General features: G+C 44.2%; 1 protein-coding gene across 1 annotated transcript in view; it reads left to right on the top strand.

Moving 5' to 3' along the window:
• Window positions 1-13,896, top strand: part of Ggt7 (gamma-glutamyltransferase 7) — a 30,082-nt gene extending 16,186 nt beyond the window's left edge. The window contains exons 8-15 of the mRNA XM_070007123.1: window positions 494-581; window positions 2,021-2,148; window positions 2,301-2,389; window positions 3,570-3,719; window positions 3,831-3,948; window positions 4,939-5,076; window positions 6,783-6,882; window positions 13,194-13,896. Of these exons, the coding sequence (XP_069863224.1) occupies window positions 494-581; window positions 2,021-2,148; window positions 2,301-2,389; window positions 3,570-3,719; window positions 3,831-3,948; window positions 4,939-5,076; window positions 6,783-6,882; window positions 13,194-13,357 (975 nt within the window). The 3' untranslated portion in view covers window positions 13,358-13,896. The remainder of the gene's footprint in view (window positions 1-493; window positions 582-2,020; window positions 2,149-2,300; window positions 2,390-3,569; window positions 3,720-3,830; window positions 3,949-4,938; window positions 5,077-6,782; window positions 6,883-13,193) is intronic.
• Window positions 13,897-19,145: the final 5,249 nt, after the last annotated feature.

Genomic DNA, 19,145 nt, shown 5'->3' with positions numbered 1-19,145 from the left:
TCTTATCTCTTCTTTCTTTCTTTTCTTTCCTTTCTTTCTCTTTCTTTCTTTCCTTCTTTCCTTTTTTCTTCCTTCCTTCCTTTCCTTTCTTCTTTCCTTCCCTTCCTTTCTTCCTTTCTTCCTTCCTTTCTTTCTTTCTTCCTTCCTTCCTTCCTTCACTTTCTTTTTTTTTTTTCTGTAGTGCTGTGGTTGGAACTCAGGGCCTTGTACAGGGTAAACAACAGTTCTACCATTGAGCTGCATCACCAGGATTTTAATGGCTTTCTTCATTATAATGATATGAAGAAATCAATTTTTATATTTCCTAGGCAAATACTGTTTCCCCTTTCTCTCTCTTGTGGTACGTAGGGTTGGCAGGCTTCCTAAAGGCCAGGATGGTTGGTAGTTGCAGAAGGCACTTTTTTTTTTAAGGTCATATGGCTGTAATCCAGATATATATCACAGGCCAAGCCCACATGCTTACAGCGGTGGGTGGTCATTTTCTCCCCTCTAGGCTCAGCACGCAGGGGGTGTCATAACTGAAGAGGACTTCAGCAACTACAGCGCCCTTGTGGAGAAGCCAGTGTGTGGCGTGTACAGAGGTGACCTCTCTCCCAGCTCCCAGGGGCCCCTCTCAGGAGAAGCTTCCCAGTCCATGGCCACATCTTTTTGACCTGCAGACTCCTATTTCATGGAAGAAAAACTGAGGCATTGAGCTGCTAAGCAGCCAACTGTTGAAGCAAGTCAGATCCAGCCTACTTCGTGAAGTAGCCCCAAGCATTTAGAATATAGGTGATGGGCAGATCGAACCAAAGGGTCAGACTTAGAAGTAGGGGTTCTAGCTATAGGTTTTTTTCCTTCTTCTGCCCTCCTCCTCCCCAAGTTGTTTTCTTTTTGTGTGTGTGCCGGGGATTGAATCCAGGACCTTGCACATAACTAAGCAAATTCACAAATACACCCCCTCAGAGGTTTGGACTTGGACTCTTTTTGTCCGAGCCCCGTCCTTACCATTCAATACTTCCTAAAAAGAATTGTAAGACTAAAGTCTTTGAGCAAGTCAGTTCTCACTCTAAACCTTGGTTCTCTCCTTAAAATGGGGAGAGCAGCGCTGGGAAGGTGGCTCAGTGGTAGAGCGCTTGCCTTGCATGCATGAGGCCCTGGGTTCGATTCCTCAGCACCACATAAACAGAAAATGCCAGCAGTGGTGCTGTGGCTCAAGTGGTAGAATGCTAGCCTTGAGCTGAAGAGCTAAGGGATAGCACCCAGGCCCAGAGTTCAGGCCCCACAACCGACCAAAAAAAAAGAAAAAACGGGGAGAGAAGTGCCCTCATTTAGAGTACCCATGAGGACTGGATGAGATGATAGAGGAAGTTACCTTGACCACTGTGGACACTGAATGTGTACTTGATTTCCCATTTTCCCTCCCCAGCCTGGCTTCTCTTAATGCCAGTATCTTAAGTACTCTGGGCTCCTCTTGTCCCCTATAATTTCGGACAAGTTGCCTCTCTCTGTGAGTTTCTGCATGTATAGAATAAGGTGGATTAAATCAGTCAAGTAGTTAATATCAGTGATATGCATTAGACATTGTTATTCGTTGATATCTAAACATCTAATAACAAAGTAGGAAGAGAAGGCTGCTGCTTTTAAGAAGTTTCACATTGAATGAGACCTTCAGTGGCCCTGGATAGAGGGGCAGAGGGGCGCAAGCACATGGCAAGCCAGGAATCTGGATATTTGGTCCCCTGTCTCTACTCTGCCAATGGCCTGAAATGTGACTCTCAGCAAGCTGTGGCCTCTTACTCCCCAGTTTCCTTCTACAGCAGAGGAAACTGAAGACCAGAGTTCTGAGTCTGAGTCATCTTTGACTTGGCATATGAACTTGAGTGGTTCCCTTTGCACCTCAAAGTTTCCATTTTCCCGTCTGATGAGGGGGTTCAGCACGGTGGTCTCTGTGTGTAATAGTGAGAGGTGCAAATGGGATGTGGGATGTGAAGATGACTTGACCCCTCCCCTGCCATCTGGTCATTTCCTGTCCTTTCAGGCCACCTGGTTCTCAGTCCCCCACCCCCGCACACAGGCCCTGCTCTCATCAGTGCTCTCAATATCCTCGAGGGCTTCAATCTCACCAGCCTGGTACCCCGAGAGCAGGCACTTCATTGGGTGGCAGAGGTAAGGCCAACCCCTCATCATCAGGGGTTCTATCTCAGGCTGGACTAAAATAACTCTGAGGGTTTTTTTTTTTTTTTTGCATACAAGATCCCCTGAATGTGGTTGCTGGGGTCAGCTTGGCACCCTCTTCCACACCCCTGCTCTATTTACAGACCCTGAAGATTGCATTAGCCCTGGCCAGCAGATTGGGAGATCCTGTCTATGATTCTACTATCACAGAGAGCATGGATGACATGCTCAGGTGGGTCCTGAGAAAGGCCCTGGGTGAGGGTGAGGGTCACGGTTATAGTGGTGTGTGTGGGGAATGAGAGGATCATGTAAAAAGCTGGTGAATCCCAGGTCTATTTCAGCTGAACCCTAACGCACAATGTCAGCCTGGGACTCTCTGTCAACAGACCACTGTCTCAGCCAGCACTGAGTTGATATGGATGTATCTATTCCTACCTGTTGAGTGGAAAAAGAAAGTCTAAGAGCAATAAACACAGTCACCTTGAGGCTGGCACTGGTGGCTCAGGCTTGTAATCCTAGCTACTGAGAAGGTGGAGACCTAAAGATCAAAATTTAAAGCCAACCTGGACAGACAAATTTGAGAAAGTCTTATCTCCAATTAACCAGCAAAAAGCTGTAAATGGTGGTGTCGTTCAAGTGGTAGATTGCTGGCACTTCCAGTACAGTATTTTGCTAGTTAATTGGAGATAAAGTCTCATACTTTTCTGCCCCAGTTGGCTTCAAACCTCTATCCTCAGATCTTAGCCTCCCAAGTATTTAGGATTGCAGGTGTGAGCCGCAGACATCTGGTGCCCCAACTAAACTCTTTTTTATGGTCTAGGCTCTGCTCCTTTTGCACAAGGCTAGTGTTCTGACACTTAAACCACAACTCTACTTTCAGCTTTTTGCTGGTTAATTGGCAATAAGAATCTCATGAACTTTCTTGAATGGCTGACCTCAAACCGAGATCCTTAGATCCAGCCTCCTGAGTAGCTAGGGTTATAAGTATGAGCTACCAGCACCCAATTCCAGCTAAACTCATGTTCGTTTTAGACTACAAACATTAAGTTAAATGAATCCAGTTCATCTATTCAAAACAAATTTTCATGGCATCTGAAGTGCATCAGGCACTTTCATAAAAAGGATTGAATAAAGCCAAGTAACAAAATGACTCATGATTTAAACGTTAAATTAAAAGCTGCTTCTAGAAAAAAAAAAAAGTCGGAATAACATCTAAATAAATTGACTCAGTTCCACAGTTATTTCCTGGGTGTTTCCTATGTGCTAGCAATAAGTGAGCTTCTCTCTTCATAGGCCTTATAGTCCAATGGGAGGAGGGCATATTTAATCAAATAATTACAAAAACAAACTTTACAGGTAAGAGTGTAATGAGAGTTTTATGTGTGCTCTTCCCCCACCTCTTGTCTTTGCAGCAAGGTGGAAGCCGCCTACCTCCGGGGCCACATCAATGATTCCCAGGCAGCTCCTGCCCCTCTCCTGCCTGTCTATGAGCTGGATGGGGCTCCCACAGCTGCCCAGGTGCTGATTATGGGTCCTGATGACTTTATTGTGGCCATGGTCAGGTATGCCAGCTCAGGCTTAGAACTTGGAACACGAGATCCTATGAACCAGGAGAAAGATGGAGGGAGGAGAAGGTGGCCACAGGGCTTACTCTATTCCACTTCGTCCCCCAGCTCCCTGAACAGGCCCTTTGGCAGTGGCCTCATCACTCCCTCTGGGATCCTGCTCAACAGCCAAATGCTGGACTTCTCTTGGCCTAACAGGACTGCTAACCACTCTGCACCCAGCCTGGTGAGATCTTGCTTCTCTTTCTCCTTAGGGAACCCAGAGGCTAAGAAGGAGGTAAGGCTGTAATGGCTGCCCCTTCTTTATTTGCTCCAGGAACTTCAGTCATGAGAAAATAAGATGTCCATTTTATCCCTAGCCCTGACATATGTGGAGCATGCAGCCTGGTGGAGTGTGAAAAACCTCTGTCCCATTCTGTCACTGCCTTACTCTGTGACCCAGGGAAAGTCTTGCCCCTCTCTGAACCTCAGCTGTTTTACCTGTTCAATGAGGGGATTGTCCTCATTGATGCTCTGGGTTCTCTTCTAGCACTTGTGGTCTAAGTACATGATGTTGAACTGATGGGTTGGGCATACAAGAGGGACAAGAGGGACCAAAGAGAAGGAACTAAGGATTTCCCCCCCTCTGGTCCTGGGACTTGAACTCTGGACCACTGTCCATTAGCTTTTGTGCTCAAGGCTAATGCTTTACCACTTGAGCCACAGCTCTACTTCTGGCTTTTAATTGGAGATAAGGTTCTCATGGACTGTCCTGCCCAGGCTGGCATCGAACTACTGTCCTCAGATTTCAGGCTCCTGAGTAGCTAGGATTACAGGTGTGAGCCACCACCAGTCAGCTATTAGGGATTATTTTGTAGGAGACAAGCACTTTTATACCCTGTATCTGAAGTCCCTGTAAATCAAGGTCTCAGTGGAGATTCTACTGTTCTTCTCCATTTCTTAGTCCTTTCCCCCACCATCCATAGCAGCAGCCTCATAGCTCAATGAGTCCACTCATCACTGTGCCCTTGTATCACTCTGCCAAGGTCCTTCCCCATTTCACAGTCACCACAGAGTTGCCTAGGATGTGACTATTGTCACCCCCCCCCCCTTCACCTGGAACTGGTCCTGAGGTTGATGTAGATGAGAGAAAAGTGTGGGGAGGGTGGTGTGGTGGTCTTTTCCCTGTCTTGCCTTACTCTATAACCTCCTTGCCATATCTGCTTTCTGGCAACAGGAGAACTCAGTGCAGCCAGGAAAGCGGCCGCTGTCTTTCCTGCTACCCACTGTGGTCCGACCAGCAGAAGGGCTCTGTGGAACCTACCTCGCCTTGGGAGCCAATGGAGCTGCCCGGGGTCTCAGTGGCCTGACCCAGGTGAGGTTTCCTCCATCACGGGCCTTTTGCAGCTAGGAGCCAAGCTGTGGCCTGTGCTGCAGCAGTCCCTCGTATCTGACTTGCTTTTGTATCCCTTACATGGAAACATGGAAACACATGAGCTGTGATGCTTTGGGCCATACTAGTCTTGAGCACACATGGACTGTATTGAGCTTCTTATCCTGTTTTCCCAAGATTCAGAGGGAATTGCAAAACAAGTAGAACTGAAAAGTAATATAGCATCTCGGTTGCCTATATTCTGCCCACATTTCTCTACACTGCATCTAAATAGAACATCCTCTTTGAGTCTGTTTTTTTTGTTGTTGTTGTTGTTGTGTTGGTCGTGGGGCTTGAACTCTAGGCCTGGGCACTGTCCCTGAGCTCTTTACTCTACCACCTGAGCCTCAGTGCCACTTCCGGCCTTTTCTGTTTATGTGGTGCTGAGGAATCGAACTCAGGGCCTCGTGCATGTGAGGCAAGCACTCTACCGCTGAGCCACCTTCCCAGACCCTTTGGGTCTGGTTTTGAAAGAAAGGACTTACCACTCTCCAGCTTGTCTCAGGGTGGTTCCATGAATGTCTTGAACATCTAACATATGTACTTGGCAACTATTTTGGCAGGTGGTAAAATAATGTTATAATGAAGACATCCCCCCTCCCTCCCCCGTATGGTTTTAGCCCAATTTCCAAATGTGTGATCTGGGGAATTCACTTGATCTCTCTGAATCTTAGTAGCTTCATCTGCAAAATGGAAGTCATCACAGCAGCTTATAGAGTTCATGTTGTATGTGTGGCATTGTAACAGGTGTTAAACCTATTAGCCCCCTCCCACCCACCCTCCACAGGGAAGAATGCTTATTTCTATTGGATAGATGAGGAAACTGAAGTTCCAAGAGGTTAAGAAGTTAGGTTGAGCTGGGTGCCAGTGGCTCACATCTATAATCCTAGCTACTCAGGAGGCTGAGATCTGAGGATTGCCATTCAAAGCCAGTCTATCAGGAAAGTCTGTGAAACTCTTATCTCCAATTAACCCCCACAAAACTGAAACAGTAGTAGCCCTGAGCAAAAAAGCTCAGGGACAATGCCCTGGCCTTGAGTTCAAGCCCCACAACCAACAACAGAAAAGAAAAAAAAAGAAGCCAAGTTTGTTTAGCTAGTAAGAACAGACAGGCGGTTGAGCTAGAAGTATTCACATTGTTCTCTAAACCATCCCTAGTTATTAATCTCATACATCCTATCCAGAGAAGAGGGCAAGGATAAAATGAGATCGGTGCTAGTGGTGCCTCTTCCCTGACTTTTTCTAAACTCTGGAGTGAGTCATTTTCCTCTCTAGCTCTTACTTTCCTCCTCTGTGAAATGAGGACAGTCATCACAGGCCTACTTGTTGTCCAGGACAAGAGGCTCAGATGACATAGCTGGTGTGATGATTTTAAAGACAAATCTTTAGAACACAGTTCATGTATGCTGTCTACTCAGGAAGGACTGACTACCTTGGCTAAAGGTGCTGTGCTTGGGCATTGTGTTTGTGTCATTACTTGTGTTACCATGGAGACTTTCCCCTTACCTACTTCCTAGAGACGGGAGGGATGAGTTCTTCTTGCAGGGAATGGCTTCCCTCATAGCCCTTGTCCTGCATGAACCAAGAGTGAAATGCTGAGGAGTCTTGAACCATCACTCTTGATTTTTCTACTCTTTGGTGACCCACAGGTTCTGCTGAATGTCCTGACCTTGAACCGGAATCTTAGTGATAGCCTGGCTCGAGGCCGTCTGCACCCAGACCTACAGTCCAACCTCCTGCAGGTGGACAGTGAGTACAAAGCAGACTCTTGTGGGAGGGCACAGGGACAGGTGGAGATAAAGAGCTCCTCCAAGGGATCCTTCTGCCCTTAACCAGCACCAGCTTCCTTCTTGTGAAAGTGTAGGTTTGGGGAGAGAAATTGAGAGATTTAGGCAGTACATTGGATTGAACTCCAGGGTCTTAGATTAAGCAGGCACTCTATCATTTGAGCCATACTACCCAACCCTTGTGCTTTAGTTATTTTTCAAGTAGAGTCTTGTGCTTTTAGCTTGTACCAGCCTCACACCCCAATCCTACTTATGCCTTCTGCATAGATTTTTCCTCACAAACTATGAAAGCCCTGTAACAATGAAAGATGTGTGGATTGGAACCATCTTGCCATTTCCTGGCTTTGTAAAGCCTTGAGAAATCCGTGTCTCAACTCCGAGCCTCAGTTTTCTCATTTGTAAAATAAGATACAGTTTTTCACTCTACAAACCTTCGTCCACTCAAGTTTGTATTGAACATGTACTGTGTGCCAGCCGTCATCCTAGGAACTGGAATACTGCATGTACAGGCAGGCAGGAAAATAAAGAAATATGAGCTAGAAAAATAAATTCTTGGTTGAGCTTTAAACCAGAATGATGCAATAGAACTGACTATGATCAGGGAAGGCTTCTCTTTAGTAGCTTCTAAGAAGAGATCTGAAGAGTCAGAAAATGCCCACCATGCAGAGAACTGGGGCAGAGCTTTATAGACTAAGGGAACAAGTGCAGAGAACTCACAGGATGGGGCTTGATGTTTTTGAGGAATGAAAGGGATGAGAGGAGATTAGAAAGACAAACATGGGCCAGATCATGGCCCTTATAGGAACAGGGGTTTAATTTTGGACACAGCTTCATTTTGTAAATAGGAAAGTATATGTGTACCTGTAAGGAATTCTTTTTTTTTTTTTTTTTTTGGGTCTGGTCGTGGGGCCTCAACTCTGGGCCTGGGCACTGTCCCTCAGCTCTTCAGCTCAAGGCTAGCGCTTTACCACCTGAGCCACAGCGCCACTTCCAGCTTTTTTTTTCTTTTTTTGCTTATGTGGTGCTGAGGAATCGAACCCAGGGCCTCAGGCATGCAAAGCATGCAAAGCTCTACCACTGAGCCACCTTCCCAGCCCATGTAAGGAATTCTTTTTAAATTTTATTTCTTTTGTTTATTTTTTAGTTTGTGTGATACCAGAATCAAACCCAGGGCCTATGCATGCTAGGCAAGCATTCTACCGCTAAGCCACATTCCCAGACCATGTAAGGAGTTTTTATTACAACAATATGCTATGCTAGTCCAAACGGGATACAGAATTGAGACACAGTCTTTGCCTGATCAGTGTTATCACCATTTTGCTGATTGATAATTAAATTGAGTCAGCCAGGCGCCAGCGGCTCACACCTATAGCTACTCAGGAAGCTGAGATCTGAAGATCATAATTTGAAGCCAGCCCAGGCTAGAAAGTCATGGGGCTTGAGCTCTGTCCCTTAGCTCTTCAGCTCAAAGCTAGTGCTCTACCACTTGAGCCACAGTATCACTTCCAGTTTTCTGGTGGTTTTTATTGGAGATAAAAGTTTCATACATGGGTGCTGGCAGCTCATGCCTATAATCCTACTCAGGAGGCTGAGATTTGAGGATCATGGTTCAAAGCCAGCCTGGGCAGGAAAGTCTGTGAGACTATTATCTCCAATTAACCCCCAGGAAACTGGACGTGGCACTGTGGCTCATGTGGTAGAGTGCTTGCCTTGAACTGAAGGGCTCAGAGACAGCACCCAGACCCAGAGTTCAAGCCCCATGACTGACAAACAACAACAATAACAACAACAAAAACTGAAGAGTTTCACGGACTTTCCTGTCCAGGCTGGCTTTGAACCGCAATCTTCAGATCTCAGCCTCCTGAGTAGCTAGGATTACAGGTGGGAGCCACTGGTGCCTGGCTTGTCCATGAGACTTTTATCCCAAAAAACTACTAAAAAAAAAAAAAGCTGGAAGTGGCTCTGAGGCTTAAGTGATAGAGCACTAGCCTTGAACACAAAGAGGCTCAGGGGCAACACCCAGGCCCTGAATTCAAGCCCAAGGACTGAAAAAAAAATTGAGTATTCTACTCACAAGGCTGAGAACTAAGGATAAAATTCAAAGCCATCTTTGCCAGGAAAATCCATGAGATTCTTATCTCCAATGAACCGGCAAAAAGCCAGAAGTAGAGGTATGGCTCAAATGGTAGAACACCACTTTGAGGGGGAAGAGCTCAGGGACAGAGCCCAGACTCTGAGTTCAAGCCTGAGTTCAGTACTGGCACACATAGACACAGACACCAAAAACAAAAATCTCACTAAGTTTATAAACTTGTCAAAGGTCAATCAGTAAGTGACAGTATCTTGGTTGACAGCAAAAACTCAATGCTTTCTTGCATGGCCCTTGATGTCTCTGGGATGAACTGAAAATATTAGAAGCACAAACCTAGCTTCTCCACAGTCACACCTGACAGCTGTCTAAAATGAACTTTTGCCTAACACATACCTGCTGTCATCTTTTGGATGTGAGGTGCCATGCTGTTTCTTAGGTTAGCTCTTCCTAGCCCTCCCTTGAGAGGCTCACAGTTAGAAGATAGGAAGAATGAGGACCTGATGAAGAGAAAGTTCATCCAACTGAGGCCTTGAGAGACTTCATGGAGGAAGTACTGACTGGCTAGGCCTTGAAATAGGAACTGGAATTTGACATGTAGAACTAAATGGAATTCTGGATGAAAGGAACAGCTTTGGGACATACCCAGAAAGAATGGCTCAAAGAGTAGCCAGCAGCCAAGAAGTTTGTTTCCCAAACTTAGGCATTTACTGAGCACCTTAGTGCCACATTTACATACCATCTACAATGTCGTTTACATAATGTATCTCTATAAATGGAATTTTTTTTTTGCCAGTCCTGAGGCTTGAATTCAGGACCTGTGCACTATCCCTGGGCTTCTTTTGCTCAAGGCTAGCACTTCACCACTTGAGCCACAACACCACTTCTGGCCAGAATCTGTTTATGTGGCACTGAGGAATTGAACCCAGAGCTTCATGCATTCTAGGCAAGCACTCTACCACTAATCCACAATCCCAGCTCCTATAAGTGGATTTGTATGTATGTCTGTGTATATTGGAACTGGGGCTTGAACGCTGGTCCTGGGCCCTGTCTCTGAGCTTTTATAGTTTTGCTCAAAGATAGCACTCTACCACTTGAGCCACAGCTCCACTTCCAGGTTTTTAGTTGTCAATTGGAGATTAACGTTTCATGGACCTTTCCTGTTCAGGCTGGCTTCAAACTTCAATCCTCGTATCTCAGCTTCCTGAGAAGCTAGGATTACAGGTGTGAGCCACCAGTGCCCAGCTGATGGATTTTTTTTTTTTTTTTTGGTCAGTTGTGGGGCTTGAACTCTGGGCCTGGGTGCTGTCTTCAGCTCAAGGCGAGCACGCTACCACTTCAGCCAGAGTCACTTTGGGTTTTCTGGTGGTTTATTGGAGATAAAGAGTCTCAGGGACTTTCCTGCTTGGGCTGGCTTTGAATCATGGTCCTCAGATCTCAGCCTCCTGAATAGCTAGGATTACAGGCGTGAGCCACCAGCACCTGGCTTGGATTTTTTTTTAACCTACTTTTTTGCTGTTCTTGTTGGTACTGGGGCTTGAACTTTAGGCTTTATGTACTTGTTTGTTGTTGTTGTTTTGTTGATCTTTTGTTTTCTCACAGTGCTCTACCACTTGAGCCATGTCTCTACTTTCAGCTTTTTGCTGGCTATTAGGAGGTAAGAGTCTCATGGATTTTTCTACCTGGGCTGGCTCTGAACCTCAATTCTCAGATCTCAGCCTCCTGAGTAGCTAAAATTATAGGTGTGAACTACTGGCACCCAGCACCTACATCTATTTTTAAAGTAAACAAACATAATCACAGATGGAAAATTGGCATCATTTTTTCACAAATAGATGATAGATATTTTTTTTAAATCAGTCATGTTTAGGTTTTAGTTAGCTATTGTTGTCTTCAGAAGGCTCCAAGGCCTGCTTTTTCTACTAAAGGATAATAATCTAAAGGACTGAAAGTGAACCACAAAGGCAATACATTTTTTAACTTGATGGTTTAATGCTGTTCAATAATGTTTCTTTATCTCAAGAATTGCCTGAAATCATCCTGTTTGGAACAATAAAAAGATCAGATGTTTATGAGGAGCAGTGGGCGGTTAAGTTAACAAGGCTTTTCATGAAGGCCAATGTTAAGAAGTATGGACTTCAACCAGTTGAGCAGGGGAAATGTATGACCTATTTATGCTTTAGGTAGGGGAGGTGGATTGAAGGGAGGATAATTCAAGTCCAGGAAATGAGAAGCAGCAGGAATCTGGCCTGGGCAAGGGATGATGAAAACCTGAACTTATGCAAGAAGTAGGGGTTCAACCATTTAGCAAATATCTGCTTGACTTTTTACTATGAACCAACTTAGGCAATGGGAACAATAGCAAACAAGACCATTCTGCCTTCAAAAAAAACTAACAAGCCATGCACTGGTGGCTGTTTGTAATCCTGTAGACTCAGGAGGCTGCAATCTGACAGCGATCACGGTTCGAAGCCAGCCCTAGCAGACAAGTCAGTGAGACTCTAATCTCCAATTAATCAGCAAAAATCCAAAAGTGGAGCTGTGGTGCAAGTGGTAGAATGTTAGCCTTGAGCAAAAAATGCTCAGGGACAGTACCCTGGCTCTGAGTTCAAGCCGTAGGACCAGCACACACTCACATTCACAAACCCTTACAATATAGGGAGGAAGACCCAATCAATAACCCAGTAATTGTGAGTATTTTAAAAAGAAAATAAAGCTTCTGGGTACTAGTGTCTCATGCCTGTAATCCTAGCTGAGATTTGAAGATCACAGTTCAAAGCTAGCCTGGGCAAGAAAGTCCATGAGACTCTTATCTTCAATTTACCACTAGTAAAACAGAAGTGGCACTGTGGATCAAAGTGGTAGAGCTCTAGCTTTGAGTAATAAATGTACCACCACCACCACCAGCAACAATAACAAAAAAATCAAGATAAAGATGGCATGGGCTACTATTCTAGATAATAGAGATGATTTGATCAAAGACTAGAATGAAGTGTGTGAGCCAGCTATGTGGCTACCAAGGGAAGCACTATGATTGGTAGAATAATGAAAGTGGTAGAAAACCTGCTTAGTAAGAGCAAGGGCCTGAGTTCAAACCCCAGAACCACAAAAGAAGGAGGAAGAGGAGGAGGAAGAAGAAAAGCAGGAGGAGGGGAAGGGAGGAAGGGGAAGGAGGAGGTGGGGGGAGAAAAGGGGGAGGGTGGGGAGGGAGAAGAGAGAGGGAGGAGAAGAAGGTCAGGAAGAAAGGATGGCAAGTGTAAAGGATCTGAAGTAGGAATATGTTTGGCCTACTTGAGGGACAGCAAGGAGGCCAGCATGGCTGGAACTGAGTTAAATATAGTGGAGAATAGAAGAAACTGAGGAGAAGAATTTAGAGAGGGAGTTAGAACCCAATGATGTTGAAACCTGGATAAGACTAAATTTTGTTCTAAGATTCATGGAAATTGTTGGAGAATTTTGAGTGGGAAAAGTGAGGAAGTCTGACAACTGGTTTTGAAGGATCGCCTTGGTGACTGTGGAAGAGGCTGTAAGGAAGGCAGAACTGGAAGCAGGAAAATCAGTTAGTGGGTAATGCAGCAATCTTAGCAAATAATGATGGCAATTTAGCCTAGGAGGGTAGAGATGAAGACCCCCAAGTATCTTTTCTAATATTAAGAATAGCTGTAGCCAGGTACCAGTGGCTCATGCCTATAACCCTAGCTACTCAGGAGGCTAAGATTTGAGGCCTGAAATTCTAAGCCAACCTAAGTTGACAATCAGAGACTTATCTCCCATTAACCAGCAAAAAGCCAAAAGTGGCTCAAGTGGTAGAGCACCAGCTTGAATGAAAAAGCTAAATGAATATAAGCCCCTGAGTTTAAGCCCTAGTATTAGTGTGTGTGTGTGTGTGTGTGTGTGTGTGTGTGTGTGTGTGTGTGTGTGTGCATGCACACAGACACAGACACAGAATGACTGTATATTATTTATCACTGTATTCAAGGCTCTGAGCTCAGTACTTTTCTGGGCACTACCTCTTTTAAGTAGTAGATTTTCTTATAATACCCATTTTAAACATGAATATCTGAGGCCCAGAGAGGTAAAGCAGTTTGCCCCAGGTCAAGCAGCCAGGGTCAGGACTCAAATTTAACTATAGGACTCCTGAGCCAGTGCTATGTACACTGTGTACATTGGGGGTTTGTTTTCAGGTGAATTCACAGAGGAAGAGATTGAGTTCCTGGAAGCCAGAGGTCACCACGTGGAGAAGGTAGATGTCCTATCCTGGGTCCATGGCAGCCGGAGAACCAACAACTTCATCATTGGCGTGAAGGACCCTCGGAGCCCAGATGCAGCTGGAGCCACCATCCTGTAGAGCAGCAGGGTGGGGTGGGGTCTCTGCTCCCCCCCTTTGCATGTTCCCAGAGTCCCTCTCTCTCCTAGGTTTGGTCTCAGGGGGATCCCAGGGATGTCCCAAATCAGGGGCTAGAGGGGATGCTTAGCAAACCCTAATCCCAGAGTAACTGGAAAATTCACCATCAGGAGGCCTGTGGTGGTGGTAATGGTGGTGAACATCAGTGTCCATGACCATGCAGGCAGGACCTGGAGGAACTGGACTGCCTGCCTATCTGTCTGTCTGTCTGTTTTTCTGTCTTGTCTGTCTATCTGTCCTCTTCTCTCAGCCATGCTGGCCCTGAGCTTAGGGATGTGCTTGCAAACCCTTCTCAAGGTTCTCATCACCCCCAACATCTCCAGACTGGTCTGACCTGGGCCTTGTCTTCCAGATCCCTTCTCCTGTCCCCAGCCTCATTTCTTAAGTGACTAGGATTTTTTAAACGGACCATCATAGGGAGGTGGGAACCCTCTCTTACCATCAGGATAAGGCAGGGACCTTGCATCTAAGGGTCCCCAGGGTTGGGGTAGGGGTGGGGGTGGGGCCAGCTCAGGGGCTTCCATTTGCGAAGGGGAATTAAAGAAAGAATATTGCTTAACCATGGCTCTGGTTTGAGTTATATTTCACTGCATTGGGAGTGGGAGTGGGAGAGGAAACCTTGGTTCATCCTGTACACAAAAGCTCTGACTCTAGAGACAGCTAAATTTGTAGGATTTATATATCCAAAACTTGCACTGGGAATAATAGTTATTATTGTAGATAGCATATATTATGTTAGGCTCTATTTTAAGCACTTAACAGGTGCAATCTTTATTTTTATTATTTATCTTAGTGTGTGTGTATGCGTGTGCACGTGCATGCGTGTACAGATTTTAGACTTGAACTCAGGCCCTGTGCACCCTCTCTCTTAGCTTTTTTGCTCAAGTATGGCACTCTACCATTTGAGCCATATCTCTACTTCCAGCCTTTTGCTGTCTAATGAGAGATAAGAACCCTCTGGGTTACCTTTCTGGGCTATTTTTGAACTGTGATCCTCAGATCTCAGCCTCCTGAGTAGCTAGAATTACAGACTTGAGCCACCTTCATTTTACAGATGGGAAAAGGCAAAAAGTAGTTAAGTAATGTGCAGAGTTTCTCATCTATTAAGTAGAAGGATTTGGGTTCAGTCTCAGGATGTCCAGCTCCATAATCTCTGCTCTTAACCAGTTCCACAACTGCTAGGTACACTGTTATAAAGTATATTTTGCAAATTATCACCAAAGACCTGTTATACCTTTTATTATTTATGTATGCATGCACTCATCCATTATATTCCAGGTACTGGAATTCAGCACTGATCACATTTGCAATTTACAGGGATAGTCAAACATAAAAAATATTAGGAGAAAAAAAATATTAGGAGACACATGAACGGGAATGTAACTTAGTGGTAGACCACTTTGCTAGTATGCCAGGCTCTGGCTTGTATTCCCAGCACCATCAAAACAAAAACAAACACTGGGCACTGGTGGCTCATACCTGTAATCCTAGCTACTCAGGAGGTTGAGATCTGAGGATTGCAGTTTGAAACCATCCTAGGCAACAAAGTTCGTGAGACTCTTATCTCCAAATAACCACTAGAAAACTAGATGTAAAGTTGTGGTTCAGAGTGGTAGAGCACTAACCTTGAGCAGAAAAGCTCAGGGACAGCACGTAGGCCCTGAGTTCAAGCCCCAAGATCGACAAAATACAGAACAAACAAAAAAAGCAATCAGGACACAGATAAATAAGGCAGTTGTCACAATAGCTCCATAGTATTCATCATAGAGGGAATAATGAAACAATTATCCAAATGTCTCATAAATATATAATGAGTAATCCATGCCTCAAATTGTATCAATACTTTGCATATCCTACCATTCTCTTCTGTATACTGACATTTTATTTAAAAAGTAAAACTGAAGCTTGCTGCCAGTGACTCATCCCCCTCGCATTCCCTTCTCTTCTACAGTACTAGGGATGCAGTCCAGGGCTGCTCTGTCTCTTAGCTACGGCACTCACCTTGTCTATTTTTTGATTTGGAGGCTGATCAGACATCTGTGTTCATTTGATGAAAATTCATCAGGCATCAGGATTTTCACACTTACAATTTGTGCACCTTTATGTCTTTAGTGTTATATAATATTAAAACATTTTGAAATATCAAGAAAGTTATTGGAAAAAAAATAAGTTTAAAATACTAAGAAGACCAGCTCACCTTTTTTTGGTCACTTCTTGATACTGTCCTTAATTTTTTTTCTTTTGATTTGTCTTAAATCATGTATCCCCCTATTTATTTCATTTTCCCAAGGCTTTCTTCCTAAAGAAAAAGCCATTTCTTGTCCAAATTAAGCATTAATGCAGAGGAGAAAAGCTCCCTTTTCAAAAGAGGTGACACTCTAACAGAGCACTTTACTGCCACCTGTTGGTTACACATACAAGGTTTGCTTCGAGTGGTACCTAGGAAGTAACACCATCTGTAAGGCACAACTCACCCAAGTAAATGTGGTGACCTGTCGTGAGGAACTTCTACCCCTGTTGTGAGGAACCTTGCAGATATCAAAAGACTGATCTGAGCCAGGCACTGGTGGCTCATGTCTTTAATCCTAGCTACTCAAAAGGCTGAGATTTGAGAATTGTGGTTTGAAGCCAGCCCAGGCAGGAAAGGCTGTGAGACTCTTATCTCTAGTAAACTACTCAGAAAAAGCAGGAAGTGGTGTTATGGCTTGAGTGGTAGAGCGCTAGCCTTAAGCAAAAGAAGCTCAGGGAGGGCTGGGAAGGTGGCTCAGTGGTGGAGCGTTTGCCTTGCATGCATGAGGCCCTGGGTTCGATTCCTCAGCACCACATAAGCAAAAAGAAAAAAACAAAACAAAAAGAAGCTCAGGGACAGCACCCAGGCCCTGAGTTCAAGCCCCAGGACTAGAGAAAAAGAAAAAATACTGATCCTGTGTAGGTAGTTTTGTTCTTTCTCCCTTCTTCCCCCTACTCTATTTGTCAGTGTTTTCCAAAGACATTATTTAAGCATTCACTATTAATCTTAGCCCATTTAGACTTACAAATAAAAGAAGACATTTTTCTAAGTGCCAATTAAACTGTTCTTATCAAATGACAATGAACTTGATTTTTTCTTTTACGTGTGTATGTATGCACACGCATGTGTATGTATGTGTGTAAGAGAGTTTGTTCTGGGATCTTGTGTGTATTCAGGATCTTGTGCTCTTGTTTTAGTTTTTCTGCTCAAGGTTGGAGTTCTACTACTTGAGGGATACTTCTACTTTCAGCCTTTTGCAAGTTAAGTGGAAATAAGAGTCTGGAAGTGTTGTCTGCTTAGCTAGGATTATAGGTAGAAACAACTGGCACTGGACCTTGATTTACTTTTCCTTTATCTTGGTCAGAATCCAGAATAATTCTGGATGTTTTAGGACCATTTGCTTTTCTTAATCAAAACGTTATTATGAATCAGCCTCATCCAAACCTCTGTTAATCTGTTGCTTACTGAGGATATAGTGAGTATGCTTCTGAACATTTACACATATTGATGAATTCACTTCTATCAACAACCTTACAAGATAGGAGCTCTTATTATCTGAATTTTACAAATAAGTCACCTGAAGTATAAAAATCTTAAGTTACATTCCAAGTGATAATATTACAATGGGCTTTCGTGGGGGAATTTACAATCTATTAAGGACAAAACACAAGTCATGAAAATATTCAAAACCAAACATTTAAGTCCCCGTACATTCAACAAAAAAGAAAAAGAAAGAAATGGAAAGATAAAGAGCTAACTACTTGCATAACTCTCAATCTGACATGAGGTGACAGAATAGAGTCTATGTCTACTATAGAATGTTAGTTTGTTTTCAGTGCTTAAAGAAGATACATTCAAAGGCAATTGGTGTCCAGTGTTAGTGGCTCATGCCTATATCCTAGCCACTCAGGAGGCTGAGATATAAGCATCACAGTTGGAAGTCAGCTTAGGCAAGAAAATCTGAGATTCTCATCTCCAATTAACCATCAAAAAGCTAGAAGTGATCTGGGCACCGGTGGCTCACAACTGTAATCCTAGCTACTCTGGAGACTGAGATCTGAAGATGGTGTCTCAAAGCCAGCCAGGAAAAAAAGTTCCTGAGACTCTTATCTCTAATAAACGACTCAGAAAAAGCCAGAAGTGGTGCTGTGGCTCAAGTGGTAGAATGCTAGCTTTGAGCACAAAGAGATTCAGGGGACAGCACCCAAGCCCTGATGTCAAGCCCCCCAAAAAACAGCATAAACAACAACAACAAAACACACAAAAAACAAAAAAAAGCTGGAAGGGGAGCTGTGGCTCAAAGTGATAGAGCACTAGCCTTGAGGAAAAAGACTCAGGGACAGCACCCCAGGCCCTGAGTTTCAGCCCCATGACTGATGAAAATAAATAAATAAATAAAATGAAATCCATTTTTGTATGATGAATATGAACTGATTAAAAAGTTATTTTCAGCTGGGTGTGAGGTTAACCCCTGTAATCCTAGATATTCAGGAGACTGAGATCTGAGAATTGAGGTTCAGAACCAGCCCAAGCAAGAAAGTCCATGAAACTCTTACCGTCAATTAAGCATCAAAACAGCTAGAAATGGATCCATGCTCAAGTGGTAGAGCATTATTAGCCTAGCAAAGCAGCTCAGGGACAGCAACCAGGCCCTGAATTCAAGTCCCAGGACTGTTATACACATTATTTTAAAAAGAAAAGGAGGGGGCTGGGAATGTGGCTTAGTGGTAGAGTGCTTGCATAGCATGCATGAAGCCCTGGGTTCAGTTCCTCACTACCACATAAACAGAACAAGCTGGAAGTGGTGCAGTGGCTCAAAATATAGAGCCCTAGCTTTGAGCACAGAGAGGCTCAGGGACAGAGCTCAGGCCCTGAGGTCAAGCCCCAGGACCAGCAAAAAAAAAAAAAAAAAAGTCAAAAGATATTAGCCGTAAAAACCCGTATGTGTGTGTATGGGAGGGGGGGGGGTAGGGGCTGGGGTCAGTGGTAGAGTGCTTGCTTTGCATGCATGAGGCCCTAGGTTCAATTCCTCAGCACCACATAAGTAGAAAAAGCCAGAAGTGGTGCTGTGGCTCAAGTGGTAGAACACTAGCCTTGAACTAAAGAGCTGAGGGACAGTGCTCAGGCCCAGAGTTCAGGCCCCATGACTGACAAAAAAAAAAAAAAAAAAAAAACAACCAAAAACCTTGTGTGTCTGTGTGCTGGAACTGAGGCTTGAACTCAGGACCTTGTGCTTCACTTAGCCTTTTTGCTCAAGACTAGAGCTCTATCACCAGAACCACAGCTTCACTTTGGGCTTTTGGGTGGGCCTTAATTGGAGATTTAGTCGTAGGGACTTTCCTTTTCTTGGCTTCAGACCTCTGCCTGCCTATTTGTTTTTTTTTCATTTCTTTCTTTCTTTCTTTTTTTTTTTTTTTTAAAGAGCAACGAAGAGCCATCAAGTCATTTTTAATAGAGGAATGACACGATCAGATTTCTAATTTAGAAACATTGTAGATGTGGATATGAGAAAGATTGGTGCGGCTCCTGAACCGGTCCAAGTGCATGTGTGTGCTGGGTATTAGGGAAAGAGTAGTCCCTGACTCCCTTTCTAAAATGACTGGGCTGTTCAGCTAACATTCCATCTGCTCATCTTCTAAAGCTGAATTCCAAAAGGAAAAGAAAATGACGAAGCTGTTCATAAGAGTGGATCCAAATCCAGGCCTGGAAGTCCAGTGATGT

This window comes from Dipodomys merriami, unplaced genomic scaffold, assembly GCF_024711535.1.
Source record: "Dipodomys merriami isolate MVZ:Mamm:240054 unplaced genomic scaffold, mDipMer1.0.p SCAF_7, whole genome shotgun sequence".
In the NCBI taxonomy this organism is placed as follows: Eukaryota; Metazoa; Chordata; class Mammalia; order Rodentia; family Heteromyidae; genus Dipodomys; species Dipodomys merriami.
This window is presented reverse-complemented; position numbering and strand designations above follow the sequence as displayed.